Source organism: Haliaeetus leucocephalus, unplaced genomic scaffold, assembly GCF_000737465.1.
Source record: "Haliaeetus leucocephalus isolate CR32 unplaced genomic scaffold, Haliaeetus_leucocephalus-4.0 Scaffold830, whole genome shotgun sequence".
Taxonomy (NCBI): domain Eukaryota; kingdom Metazoa; phylum Chordata; class Aves; order Accipitriformes; family Accipitridae; genus Haliaeetus; species Haliaeetus leucocephalus.
In genome coordinates this window covers 726107-741215 of record NW_010973266.1, presented here as the reverse complement: position 1 = coordinate 741215, position 15109 = coordinate 726107, and the positions used below count along the sequence as shown (strand labels likewise).

General features: G+C 48.6%; 1 protein-coding gene across 1 annotated transcript in view; it reads right to left on the bottom strand.

The window, feature by feature from the left end:
* Positions 1–15021, bottom strand: part of STK32C (serine/threonine kinase 32C) — an 88485-nt gene extending 73464 nt beyond the window's left edge. The window contains exon 1 of the mRNA XM_010581940.1: positions 14937–15021. Coding sequence (XP_010580242.1) covers positions 14937–15021 — 85 coding nt within the window. The remainder of the gene's footprint in view (positions 1–14936) is intronic.
* Positions 15022–15109: the final 88 nt, after the last annotated feature.

Sequence of the window (15109 nt, the reverse complement as noted above, 5' to 3'; positions counted from 1 at the left end):
TTTTATCCAACACTCCTTCATTTTCCCACCCCTTACTACACTCCTGATGAGGGCACGGAGCATTCAGGTTTTAAGTGAGAAGTTAAAAATGGTTGAAAACAAGACAGAATTCAGCATTACCATTTTTTTTTAAATTACAAGACAGCCTTTAAGAGGTCTGAGACTGAAAAAATAGGTCTTTTGGGGAACAACCTTCGTTATTCTATTCAATATCATACATTCTATTATTTATTTTGTCTCCTGATTATGATTGCTTTTTCCAAATAAATCCAGAAACATTAAGAGTTTCCTGCAGACTCAGAGTGTAACAGCCCTGAGACAAGAACTCTTTGTAACAGTGAATGTCCAAGAATATTTTCTACAATCAGCTGCTTCTGGTTTTTAATCAAAAGAGGCTTTTACTACTTGTCACACCAGCAAATTCATTGTGGGATATGAAAGACAGTCTTGTTCCTCCTGCTATTTCACTGTGTCTGGTAACGATTATCAGAACATTGGGAAAATAAACCAAAAAAAAGTTGTTTATGCACCAGACAGATCAGTCTGTCTACTTTTCTATCCCAGTAGTGAATCTATACGGTTAAGAGCACAAACCATTTGGCTTTTACATGAAGGTAAGCAGACACTAACTCAGCAGTAGCTCAGTTAACAGATACACTTCTATCATTGCTTATCACCTGTGGGTGTCTAAGAAGTACTGCACTGGCAAGAGCTGCAATGGAGGAAACACTTAAAAGTGAAATGCAGTTTCCTTGTTTTTTAACACATATATACTGTAACTCTAGTACTGCTGCATATACCACAATTACAGTGTTTAAGGGTGGTCTCTGCTACAGCATTTCATTCCACTTGAGTACCATAAAGAAAATTGAAAAGAAAAAAAAAAAGTCTCATAAATAAGGGCTAGGGTTGTCAGCTACATTCATTTCTTGGCAACTGGATGGACTAGCACTATGGAAGTACAGTTGAGGTCTGGTTGCGGGTTGTTTTGGTTTTTTAACATATGCATATTAATGAATGCACTGGCATCAACCATGAATTTCTGCATGGCTCAGGAGCAGACCAGCGGTGCTGTGCTTCACAGGAAGGGTCACCTCGGCATGGCACCACCAGCTGCCGCAGCAGCAGTGCAGCGCAGCCCCGAGCACGCACAGCTACGATGCCCTCAGGGCACGAGGGTCCAAAGGAGCTCCCTCAACAGACAGCTTTAAGAGAGAGTAGAGTATGTGCTGAACTACAACAATAGAAAGCCTTTTCTTCAACAGGCAGGCAATTATATATATATATATATGTAAAAAGCTAACAAGTCCTTTATTTACTTACATTGCGATGTGAGCAGTGTGCGATATCTGCATGTGTGTACATCGTGCTTGGAGTTAATTTATACATTCCCAGTTGAGATAGCTTTCCCTAAGACAGCCCTGTCAACACAGCGATGATGACTTGAAAACAAACTCTGGATTTTCTTCCCAAGTGCAGCCACCGGTGGGGTTTGCACTGCGTGCGTGGCTCCACGGCGCTATTTTAGGCGCACGGTCCTATCTTTGTCCCGGAGGCTCATGAATAGCAGACGTGCTCCCAAAATACCTTCCGCTGGGATCAATGGACATGCTGCTCGTCAGACCTGCCGCAGCATTTTAATGCCTGTGGGAAATGCTGCTACTCAACTGACCTACACTTTTTTGACAAATACAGCCGAAGACGGGATACACACCCTGGGCCAGCAGCACCAGCGGGTCACCGAGGGTTTGGAAGGAAACCAAACCATCCTGAGCAGGCTGCTGCACCAGCGCCACAACGAGCCCAGCAGCAGCGCACAGCACGAGGAGCCGTCGGCTCCAAGGCTGGCGAACACCAACACCGCAGCAGGACAAAGCACGCTCCTCAGGCTGGGGGGGGGGGCAGTCTTCATGAATACTTGAAGATACTTTTGCCGGGGTAGGCTTGACCCCAGGTAGGAGCAATGATCCCCTCTGGTGCTCCCTGAAGTCAACAACAAATCTGTTTTTTATTTCAGAAGTGTCAGAACAGATGTTCTCAGTGGACAGACCACACTGACGCATGCAAGTGTGCCAAGCATGGCAGGGACTGAGCCTGCCCACCCAGTACCTGCAGGAGCACGGGACAGATGACCGTAACTGCTCATGATCCATTTCAACTCAACAACAAGAGAGCAGACCCCAATTCACAGACACTGGGAATGTCAAACAGAATTATTCACCAGGTTTAACTTCTCTGGGGAAAGCAGACATCCTATTTCTGTGACAAGAAATTCTCTTGAACACGGTTAGATACCAACTCACTCTGGAAAGACAACTTCTCCTGAAAAAGACTTCAAACACAAGAAAAGAGGGAAGCCTTGTCTCTTGCAGCAGCACGCAGAGCAGAGGGCATCGCCCTCCCCTCCGCCTGCGGCAGGTACCACTGTGGGGTGCAGCCCTCGTCCCGTTACAAACTGCAGCAGTGAGCACGTGGGGAGCAGAGACGACCCCCGGGAAAGCCCCTCTCCTCGCACGGCACAGCAGCTCAGGGCACTGGTACTCGAGAACGGATGGCTTGCGGGGCCAAGCACATCACCCAGGGCTCTGCATTCGCTCAGCATCCCCACCACCAACACCCCACACCACCGGGGCTGCTCATCTGCCTGCTTCCCACCCGCACTGGTTTACCCCTGGGAATAAATCCCTGTGCAGCCTCGGTGAGAAAGAAGAGAGCCCGCAACGGAAAATTCCCACTTCACCGCAGAGAGGAGGAGGACAGAGGCCTCCCAGAGAGAGGAGGGGGTGAGGCGGGGGTACCTTTGGAGGTGTTGAACTAAGCGCATAAAAAAATCCAATCCAAGGCCAGAAGAAACACTAACTGAAATTATTTCCGAAGTATTACTGAAGGGCAATAAGCAATTGAATTGTTTGCTGATGTTAGTCAACATCTTGATAAACAGAAGTATTTTGTTCTAGTTGAAAGAAACCTGTTATTTTTTAAATAATTTCACACATTGATCTTTATATCAGAAAGCCATGTAGAAAAATATACAACACACTGAAAATATTCATTAATCAATCCCTAGGTTTGCCTCACCACAACTGTGCTTGTTTTGACACCTGCTTGCAATCTTCCTGCTGTGGCATTTAACATGCAATAAAAGCCAACTGAACAAAATGAACAGTGATTGCAGGTGCCCCCAGCATCCCGCACTCGCCCTGTACTGCGCATACCATACCAGAACTGATGACAGAGCTTTTTTGCTGTCACTGGTTTTTAAGGAGTTACCAAGGGACTATCACAAATATCCAGTATGTTGTTGTCCTGGCAGTAACTGACAACTTAAGGCAGTTTCCAGACTGCCAGTGGGTCTAACTCATGAATTAGCCACAGCCTGCAGATGGAGAGCTGTGGCCAGCCAGGATGTCCGAGCAGAGCAGCATGGTACCACCATCAGCACCCTGACGTGAGCATCTCTTTGCCCATCAGCTCCACCCAGAACACCTGCCTGTGTCGTCTGTACAGCTCTGCCTAAACCTCAGGACTCTCGAGTTACTCCAGAAATCCCAGTATTCAGCCAACAGGCAGTACTTGTGTTGGAGGGGTAAGCCAAGCTCACTCACATACTGGGGGAGAAAACCCAAGTCAATGCCTGCTCACCAGCTCCCTGTTATTGCCCACCGCGTGCTGCTTTATCTGCATCTCTTCCCACAACACGGGTTCATTTCTTAAACAGGCATCATTTGCCGTTTGGGGAACTCGAAGCATTGTGCTAAGCTCATAGCAACAGCTCAAACCCACGCTGACTCTCCTGGTAGTGTTTATTACTTACTGGTTAATGGTGCAACGATGTATGAAAGCAAATGAAAACATGTCAAGGTCAGACCCAGGAGGTACTCGACTCACTGAGCTCTAGACACTGTCAAGAGCGACTGGCCAGTCTGCCTGAGCAGGTAAAATGGGGAAAGCTCCCAGCCCTTACAGAGACGCACAACCAGCACCAGCTGGAGAGGTTGCCATTTCATCCCTGCACTGAAGGTCCTGCCAAGCTGCTTTCTGTGCTGGAGGAGCCACTAATCGATGGCACTTCAGAGTTTTGAGCAAATCTAGAATCAGGCTTGAATATGAAATTATGGGGACTGCTTGAATGTATATGAATTATTCATATGATTACAACATGCGGCATCAAGCCTTTAAAGTGCAAATTATTTGGGACCAGGCTTTAGCCTTATTTTCTGTAAAGCATAAAGCACGTTTTCCTACAGTGCAAACAATCTGAGTCTAATGTGTATCATTTTCCGTGTTTCCTACTTTCTGGTCTTGCCTGCCAGTTTCCATTAAGACTGGGGAACCAGCAAAATATAAAGCGAATGTGTAGTATATAGACTTCTAGTGAATTATACGACATTAGTTATACAAGGTAGTTTAGTGTGCTACATACCACAGTTTAAAAAAAGTTCTTTCAGAAGAGATGTAATATCCTTCTGACAGCAAAAATGCACTGAATCATAGAGGTAATGTTGTGTCCAACCAACATCAGCTGCAGCGACAGCAAGAAGAGATCTACCTGCCAACACTCTGACTCAGGAGGTGGCTGTGCCTCCACAGCTAGCGGGAGGAAGGCTGCAGCCAGCACAGCCCAGCCACGCTGCGCCGCAGCCACCGGTGCACTGGGGCAGGTTTAATTTCTCATGGCAGTGGCTTGCGGGTGTCTGCAGCGTGCACTGATGGGGAGCATCACACCTCAGCAGCACACTTGCCATCCAGTGCTTCCAATGTGTTTTTTCTATACCTGAAAGAGGGCAGAAACGGTAGTAGCAATAAAAAGCTATGTGCGAGGAAAAGAAAAATGTGTTTCACCCAACATCCAGAGACTCCAGAGCTGTGTACATGTATCGTGCTACTTGTGTGGTTGGTACAAAAGATTTGGAAGGATCTTAACTGACCTTGATGGTCCTGGATGATTAACTGACATCGAATGCAGGACACTTTCCAACTACATAATTTACTCAATTTTTTGGATAATTGTAATTAGCATTCATTGCAGCCCACATCTCCGTGTTTTACCTAATCCTGACAGAGAACTGCTTGCTCAGAGGAGGAACCAAAGCATCAGTCCAAGCCCTTCCAAGCCCCTACCTTCTGACTTTTGTCAGTATACTCAGGCACTAGCATTAAAAACACATGGGAATTCTGCAAGTGACCATAAAAGGGGACCTAAGTACTTCTCCACATGGCCTTATACTGAATATCCTGCCTATATGCTAATAACATTAAGTGCCAACGCTAGAAAGTGTCTTGGCTGTAAGTTCCTGAATACCGAAATAGTTTCTTTTCAATGTAAGTTTCTTCCCAGTTACTACTGAGTTTCCCCTGTTACCTTCCTTTTTGTCCCCCCCAGGTATCTGAAATATATATATGTGATGGCCCTTTCTTGCCACCAGGTAATCCCTCTAAATTTACAGGACATAAATCATACGCCAGTATTTTAAGCAGTGATGCCAACTTTCGTTTAGCTGTGGATTTTGTTTGGGTTGGCTGGTTGGTTGTTGGAAGGTGAGGGATGTTTTTTTGGTCACAGAGTTAACCTGAAATGAAGAAAGGAAGAAAGAAATATTCTTTTCTGAGCAAAGACAGTTGTATTTTCCCTTATACAGACCATGCAGAAATGGGAGACCCAAAGCAATGCACCACCGTCTACAGTGCCATGCTTTTACATCTTTGCTCTTATCCTCACCACTTTGTTTCAGAGCTACTCAGTGCACTTTCTCCAGTGCTCCAATACAGTGTAAGCAGCACATAACCCATATAAATATAAACGATCATTTACATCTTTAGACAGCTACGCTGTAACAAAACTAAAACCTTAGACAATAAGGTAACTTTCTATGTTGGAACAGCCTTTTGCAGGTTAACCTGAAAGCTACTCAGAGCACCATCAGCCTCAGAAGCCCACCAGCTCTCTGCTGGTGCAACTAGAACCAAGTAAGCGTATTTTTTGGAACAATAAATGAAAATTATCAGCTTCCAGAACTGTCAGCTGAGCTGTAAATACATTACATTGCTGTTTAATTTAACCACACAGCATGGCTAATCATCAGCCTATAAGGATTGGGTGTGCACAGTCAAATCAGCAAGCCGCCAAATTCAGAACATCATTCAGTGCCTGCATCTCTTTACTAGTCCCAGGTATTGGAAAAGACCCTGAACAACAGACTAGATGTAAATTAGCACATCAACATTCACACACTGTCATATCTCATTGCTTAGCAGTATTCAGAGCCGTCTGTTCCCACACATCCTAAGCACTTTTAATTTTCCCTAACTGTCACCTAAAGCAATTTAATTCCTGAAGAACAGTGGGAGAGGAAAAGAGGACACTGACACTTATCTCCTCTTGTTAGGAGAAGCTAAGCCGCTCGCGAGCTATCCTGCCTCTCTTTACTTTGCAAGATAAATGCCAAACCAGAGATTAGCCGACGTTGTTGTTCTCCCTGCTGCGCACCTACCTATACACTGGCACACAGAGCATCTCGGATTTACACACCATCCGCCATCCCTCTGTTACTGCCACCGCACCCTGCATTACTTCGCTATAACTCATTGCCATGTCACACAACAGGAAGTTATTATTCATGATTAATGTAGGTGCCTCGTTACAGGATCCTAGGGTAAGGTGGTAGAAACCGCACATTAACGAAAACCACAGCTATGAAATGCTTCATAGACTGCTGAATGACAAAGCGTTTGAAACTGCGGCTGGAGAGCAGGTCCATGGAAAAGAAAGGGAAAAGTCGTACCTGCTTTTACATCTCTCAGGCTGACCATGAACTACAGGCTCAGCAACGTCCCCTGCCCGAGGACATCCAGACAGGCCACACTCACAGAGACTCAGTCATGGCCATGGTGAGTGGAAAGCCCAAGTCCTGACCCGGGGGCAGAGGAACACCGCTGCAAGAGAGCATCTTTGTTCTGCGCAAATGTTACCCACCACACCCAATTTCAGGCATTCCCACAAGAAATAAAGTGATATTTAAAAGGAAACACACATTATCCACCTACCTGTGTGGAAAGCACAGCTGCAGGCATCTGTGGGAATGCCAGCAGAGCTGGGAAGGTCACCACGCCAGCATTGGGAACGTGGTCAGTAAGGTGTTTAGGTCCCTCGCAGCATGCTCCTGCACATTATTCTGAATTTACAGAAAGCCTGTCTCAAGCTGGTTGTGAGGACTGTGGCCTTCATGGACTAGGGCAGGCATTAATTTGGTCTAACGTTTTACTTGAACTGTAGTTCCAGTAACTTTTTCTTGATTGCCCTTTTCCCTCCCTATCAGTCAAGTGTCCCATGAATTGCAGTTGGGTTTGTTAATTTTTTCTTACTTAGCTTCATGCCAACAGCCTCAGCTGCCCTCAGGATTTGTCTTACCCCCATCTTCTCCTTAGACCTCCCATAGACGCACGAGCCCCTCGAGGCCTCGCCGGACCTTTCCTTCCTCGGCTCCAGAAGGTGCCTGGGGTGATGCTACAGCAGGGAGGACATGAAATCCCCGTCCAGTGCCGCTCAGCACCAAGGGGCAGGCCGTGCTCCGCAGGTCCTGCGGGACAGGGCGTACCCCTCCGGCTGCATGCCAGGCGAGCCAGACTCAAGTGTTCAGGGTCTGGCGGCTGGGGAGGAGGAGGAGGGTCCCACCAACCTGGCAGCAAAAACCTGCGTTTGCCTGAGAGCAAATGAGCGCCCAAAAGGAGCCAGCTCTGTGCTGAGCTGCCACAGCCCTTGCCTCCCGGCAGTGCCGGCACACACTGCCAGGACTGGGGTGGATGGGCCAAGAGCCGGTAAGCCGGCACAAAGCTGGCAGGCTCAGCACGGGCACGCTGCGCGGATCGGTCCCTCACAGGCACCACCTGAAGGGTGCAGTGACCCCAAACACCCAGCCCTCGGGAACCCCCCACCGGAGAGCATCACCATCACTGGCTGCCGCTCCTCCCGGCCAGAGGAACCACTGCCCCGTGCTCCAAAGCGGAACGCCCGCAGAGATGCTGGACTCCGCTTGGGAGAAATGACGTTTGTGGCTGTCTCAGCCAGGTCTGCCATGCGTGCTGGACCTCCACAAAATGCAGAAGTAGGAAAATTTGCACCTTGCTTACCCTACCGCTGCGCTGGGCAGCGGGCACCACCTCAACGCTCACGCCGGGCAAAGGCACGGGAGCTTCCCCGGGCGGTAAGAGGCCAAGCGAGAGGAGGGCGGCGGAGCGGGAGCTCTGGTGGCGATTCACCACAGATCCCATTGTCCTAGTTTCAGCTGGGACAGAGTTAACTGTCCTCCTAGTAGCCCACAACACCCATCCGCACCTCTGTTAGGGGTGGACTTGTAAAAGGGGCAATGGCAAAGGAAACACGAAAACACTACAAGGACTTGAAAGAACAAAACACCTAACAAAATGCTGGAAACGTGACACTTCCAGGGTTTAGGCATACTGCAGGGTTTAGGCATACTGTATTCTCTCTAAGAAAGGCAGTTTAGTTTTGTAAATAGCTGTAAATGAGAAGATTTAAAGATACGTTCTTAAGCCAACACAAGTAAAAGATAAAGCATGGTCTTAGGTGAGCAATAGCAACGGTTCTCCCTAACTGCAATTTTCAGCGTTCAAAGAGAGACATTATGTCTCCCTTTATCAGCACAATCCAGAACGGTTTTTCTTCAGTTTTCTTTCAGCACTATTGAGAATGGACCACGGCCTTCAGTCTGGAGAGTGACAGCAAAGTTATTAATTATTTCTGAAGCAGAAAGAGAGCCAGTAACCCAAACGTTGTACATATTACCACATGCTTTCAAGACTTGCAATTGCCGAGTTGTCTGGATTTAACCTATTTCTACGTTACACGACACAGTGAAAAGCTTCACGTGCAGAAAAGTTTTCAATCCTTAGACTGAACAAGGAGCATAGGCTCCACTGCAGAGGTTGGGGAGCAGTGAGCATGTGGCAACAGCTTGTCTCTGGGCGAAACACACACAAAAAGCCACGGATCTGGGGGAGGCAAGATTTAAAGCAAAAACAAAGCACTGCTGACAATACTAAACACAGCTTTTCTGACACCTCCTTGTAATTCCCACTCCCTCCTCCCCCCACTTACTTAGCTACCACTTTGATAATACATAAAGGCTTTTTTCTCTTGTTTTTAAATAACAGGGAAAGGCATCTGTGCTCCCAACCCACAGCCACATAACAGTCAGGCTATGAAAAAAGTTTGCCTTGCAATCTGATCAGTGATTACTTTAGTAAGTAATTTGCAGAGCATGGAAGCTTAATACATCTGTATCTGACCCTAAATAAACAAGATCTGGGATTTTACAACTGCCTTACTGGGCATTAGCCCATAGTTTTCCAATCAAAAGGGCAACGTTTCCTGCTCAGGGCTTGAAATCCCTGCCCAGCTGAGACAACGAAGATGGGTGGGAGAACTGGTGCCAGGCGCCCGGCTGCGAGAGGAGCCAGCGCGTCAGCAGCAGCTGGAGCAGGGACCGTGCTGCGGGGCAGCCCCAGCCCCCAGGGACCAGGGGACCCCGCCAGGCCCCTAATCAGCATGTGGTTTATGGCACTAATCACCTTAAGAGAGGAGGGAAAAACTTCTCCTGGGACTGTGGCCCCATCTCCCAGGGTCCCTCTCCTGGCAGCACAGTGGGATGCCCCCAGACCTGGGGCAAACGTGGCAGGGAGGGGTTTGGGTCGCCGCAGAGGTAAGGGATGCACGACGAGGTCAGGCTTTGCTTCCCATCCTCACCACACCTCCATCGCCCAGATACCTCCAACAGTCTGGCGGCATGCCCTTGTTTCCCTGAAGGTCCCAACCCTTGGAACAAAATTATGGGGGAGAATCCCGATCTGAAAGACAAACGTGTAGCACTGTGGAGAACGCTGGACATCTTCCTCCCATCGGATCGGAAAAGAAGTAGTAAAAGGAGGAACTTATACAGCTTGCCAATGTGCAACGACTGAACTCTTGACTTCAAAGTGATGTAAGCTGACAATGATGCGTGGGTCTGACAGTCCTCCCCAAAGCTGCAGCTGGAGTCACCCGGCACCCAGCAGCAGCCAGCACCCTGCACCCAGCCAGTGCAGGCTCAGCAGAAGGTGGCTGCAGGATGACAGGTCCGAGCAAGAGGCAGGTTTGGCACCAGCACGCACGGTTCATTCCCTGTACATCAAACAGCTCCACGAATGAAGCACTCCAGCTTTCGATCACCCGGGTGAGGCAGGAGGGATGCATACTCTGGTGCGTGTGTAACCCTACAGCCTGCCAACACATGGTTTGAAATTAAAATGGGGATTATTTTAAGCACGTTCCCCCAGGTTTTGCAGCTTCTCGCCCGTTTCCATGGGGACGGGCGCCGTGCTGCGCAGCTGCCGAGGCTCTCCAGCCTCCCGCGGGCCCTGGAGGATGAGGCCAGCCGGGATGCAGAGCGGGGACTGTCCCTCCAGCACTGCTCGGGCTTCAAGAGCCCCCTGGGCCCAGCACATCCCTAAAGCTGGAGCACTTCAGCAAACGGCCCGGCTAGGAAAGCATCATCAAGATATGTAACAGTTTTCTTGTTTTACAAGAAACACATTTTTACAGAATAGTGTTTCTCAGCTTGGAAACTTGCACACCCGAAGCCTAACCCTGACTACACACTTCTTTCAGTCGGACTGGTTTACTGGGAAGAGCTGTACCTGTGGGCTGTAAAACCAGCACCTTGCTTCAAAAAGTTGATTTTTATGCAAGTAGGATAAACCTAGGAGACTGCACTTGACCCCTTTACAAAAAGCCACCTGCACTCTGGCGGAGAGGGTCAAATAAAGGATAGGTAAAGAAGTCATCAAGACAAAATACTAATCATGATGCAAGTAATTGGGCTGCAGCATTAAAACCTTGAAAATCAGCTGGAAATCTAGTTCAGTGTCAGGAAACAAGCAGAAAGCCCTTGGACCACTCACCTCAGTGTAAGCGAAGGAAGGAACAGCTCAGCATAAAGCAGCAGATGGCTTTACATATTCTCATGTGTATTTACATACACTTTTTTAGTAAGCCACTTTGATTCAGGAGAAGCCACAACCAAAACGCATTCTTGAAATTCCTCTTTAGATATAACTGCATATAAAGATACATCGTGCTGTGTTTTTCCCCCTCTCTCACATAACACCACTGTGGGCAATGCTAATAGCACTAAGTGTAAGCGTGCCTTGTATTTCCTATTACTCAGCCCTGTTTCCCAAGTCCTAGCAACTCTGCTAAATGTTTAAGTATCTGGATTGATACATTCCCACTGGCTTCACAATGATAGGTTTTCCCCACTTAGTATAAAGAATAAAATAAAAAAAATTAAAAAAAAAAAAAAAAAAAAAGGAGGGGGTTGTCAATAAACTGGCTTGGCCATTTCCCAGAATGACAACAGATAATACTTTCTGCCCACATGAAAACCAGGCCTTGCGACCGCTGTGCTGAGACATTCCAGTGCCCCATGCCCTGCCATGGAGGAGCTGATGGTTCACAACAGGCAGAGAGAGAGCTGGCACCCAGACCGGGCCTTCTTCAGTTCCAGCGAACAAATTCACTGACCAAGTAAGAAGCTTTTAAAAGGTTCTTACAGGTATAAATAAGAAACCCTAAAAAGCCCTTACAGACAAAGGCCTGTTTTGCCCAATGGAAAACTGCACACAGTGATAATGGTAAATCTACAAGCCCACTACGATCCATTGCAGCTTACTGAGGCGACCTTACTCCAGCACACCATAACTCTGAGAGTGCTCAGTCTTGCAGCCCTTCTATTCTTTTGCCTTATGTTCTTGCTTCCAGCTTTTTCATATTCTTTTTCCCCTACTTTTTCTTTTTTTTCTCCCCCCCAACCCCCCCCATTCATTAACTTCCTCCGTTCAGACACAGGGTACAACGTACCTCACCGAAAACTAGCTGTCAAAAAGGCATCACTAGGCAGCATCTCAAGTTGGACAGGTTGGACCTTGCATCCTACTGATGCGTATGCAGCAGCTACTGAACATGCCAAGTTTTCTGTGTAAAAGCAACCAGCTGAAGCCAACGCTCACAAAGCGAGGGGAACCAATCTCTCATGTACCAGTGCTTTCTGGAAGCACCCACAAAACACGCAGACACTCTGCTTTCAAAGTCAGCTTTTCTAGTAGTTGAATCCCAACTCTGAAATGCTCAGAAATATTTCAAAGGTTGTATGCGCAAACATGAAACAGCAAGATGTGCCCGCTGCAGCCAAGCACAGCACCAAAAGGGTGTCAGAAAGATGCACTGTGCCCCGTCCCCCCGCCAGCAGCTCAGATGAAATGCAAAGGACCAGTTGCACTTGGCCTGTGCCCAGCTTCACAGTCCAGAGAAATTACCTGAACCAGTGGAAAACTGGGGGGCAGGGGACAAGACAGCACCCAGGACGGGAAGCAAGGAGGGAGGAGGACAGTTGTTCCTTGGGCACGACTCCCCATTGCACAGCTCCACACCGCCCTGTCCCTGGAGGGACAACGAGCCAGAGCTGCACCCAGGCTGCATCAGCACCGACCTGCCCTCGGCTCAATCCCTGCCGAAGCAAGGAGTTCAGTCCCAGCTTTAACAAAAACAGCGCTGAAAAAAACAAAGAAGGTTGAGAGAATATCCATGGGACAGACTCAGGAATATGATGTTTACCCTCAGAGTCAGGGACTCGGAGGGCTCAATCCACGCATCCCACTGACGACAACGCCAGGTGGCCACGGTCCCAGCCTGCTGCTGCACTGAGGCAGGGGCACAACAACAGAAACTCCTCTGGTTTATCAAGGTGAGGCCCAACAGCAGGAAGCTGGGGTTGGAGATGCAGACTGGAGAGAAAAGACGATTTCTAACTGTGAGGTTAACAGCGGATAATCCTCCAGGGCCAGGCGTTTTACACTGAGAGCAAACACGTTACTGCCCACCCCCAGGAAACCCCACCAGGCTCTGGCTTACCCACACCAGTTTGACTTGAGGCAGTAATTCAGTAAAGTCTTGAAACCAGTCCCAAGAAATTCAGGCAAGAGGACTGTAAGGGTTTTCTCACCTCAAAAATCTACACATTTGGAGTTCGATTCATCTGAGAGTAAATACTGGGCCTTGTGTTACTACTCACTAGAATGAGTGTTAACCTTCTATCTACATACACCCTGTCATAATTAAAAGGGATTAACCACTGGATTTAGAGAGTCGGGCTCATTCTTGTATATCTATCACTAGGAACCACCTATGGGGAAAATTTTATATACTAACCTTTCTCCTTTTTTTTAAAAAATTTATTTCACTTTTAATTGTCATTACTAACAATTCTTCCACCTTATGTCACACACAAAACTGAAGTATTAAGTGGTTTCTTTATGTAAGGAAGTTATTGGAATGCCTTAAGAGATCTCCATAGCAACCATGCCGTGCCAGTAAATATGAGTTCACCAGAACAACACTGTAATTGCTCTGAGCACACACTAACAAGCAACGATGAAAAAACAGGCAATACTAAGAAAGTAATGTCCTAATAAGTCTCCGCTACTGCAAAAGCGCTGCTTGAAAATACCTTATGAGATGTTATCAGGTTTTGGTTCATGGTCATTCACCTGCAAAGCTCAATTTCCCTATATTTGCTGTATACAGGCTCAGTTCAGAATGAAATGCTTTCTGAATTATGTAGCAAAGCCTCCAATTTAAGTGTTTTTACTTGGCTCGCTTGCTGACCCACCACATCCAAGATGAATCACATTTTCCACTTTGAGCACAGAATTCTGGTAAAGCCCACCGGAGCTGCAGGCACCCAGCAGCCACATCAACCCCTTCTCATGCACAGCGTTAGTATAAAGGGACGGGAGGTTGGATGGATTTTGCAGTTCCTTCCAACAGCAATTTTGTTGTGCATTTCAGTCACACCACAGCACACCCCTTGGGCAGTGAGGTGTCATTCTAACATGTTTTCTCTACACTTCTGTAGTAAGAGATGCAAGGGTTAACAACTCAATATTATACTCTGAATTGCTAATAAATACTTGGTGATATCAACTAGCTGCTTCTCCAGTAAAAGTTTACCTGATTTAACACCCCTTCAGCTGCCAGAAGCAGCACAGTCAGTTTCAGGTTTGATCACCCTCACTAGGGGGATGCAGGAGACCCAGTGCTCAGTAAGCTAGAACACCACCATACCTTGAAGGCTCAAATTAACATGTATCACGAACTCCAAGTTTATCTAGTGCAAAATTCCAGCACCCCGAGCACCCGGGGATTTTTGCCAGTGCTCAGTTGGTGTCCTAGGGCCAGTGCAGCGTTCTTTGTACGTCGGGATTGCTCCCAGCCATCCAGCACCCCATCTGCTGGCCCCACGCCTCTCCCAAGCCTTCCCCCACCCACGGTCAAAGCGTCCTCCCTTTGGTCCCCTGAAATTCCACCCTGCGTCCCAGAAACCTAATGCAACCGTGGTATTTCATGGTGTATTTCTACAAAGAACTCGTATCTTGGGAGAAAAAGCCCAAAGCAGCGCTTTCCAACGGCAAGGAGCTTTTAGAAGTTTGATGACTAGCTGCACTCGATCTTTCCTTGTTAAAACCCGAGATCTCCTCGCACGGGTTGCAACTCCCTTTGCTACACCGTCCCCCGCCTCGCCGCCCGCTTCTCCGGCACCCGTTATTTTAAGGGCTGCCGCCCCGTTTCTGCGGGGCTGCCTGCCGGGCAGCGAGCGCGCTGCCCGGGGCTCCGCGGTCCCTGCGCCCCGCGGGAGGCAGGACCCGGCCGGCAAACCCGCACCGGAGCCACGGTCCCGCCGCCGCCCGCTCCCCCCCGGGCCGGCACCGAGCAGGGGCGGGACGCGACGAGCCGGGACCCGCCGGAGCGGGGCTCAACAGGTGCGGGGCAAGGGCATCGCGGGGCAAGGGCATCGCGCGGCAAGGGCATCCCGGCCCGCACTCACCGTCCTCCCGCTCGTCGAAGACGGGTCTCTTGGAGGAGGAGGCGCTCGCTCCCATCCTCTTCTTCCACTTGCCCCAGTGAAACATCGGGACGAGGCGGATGGCATGCCCTGCGCGCCGCTCCCCGCCGGCCCGGCGGCTCCCGCGGGCGGGACCGGGCGCTACGAGCCGCCGC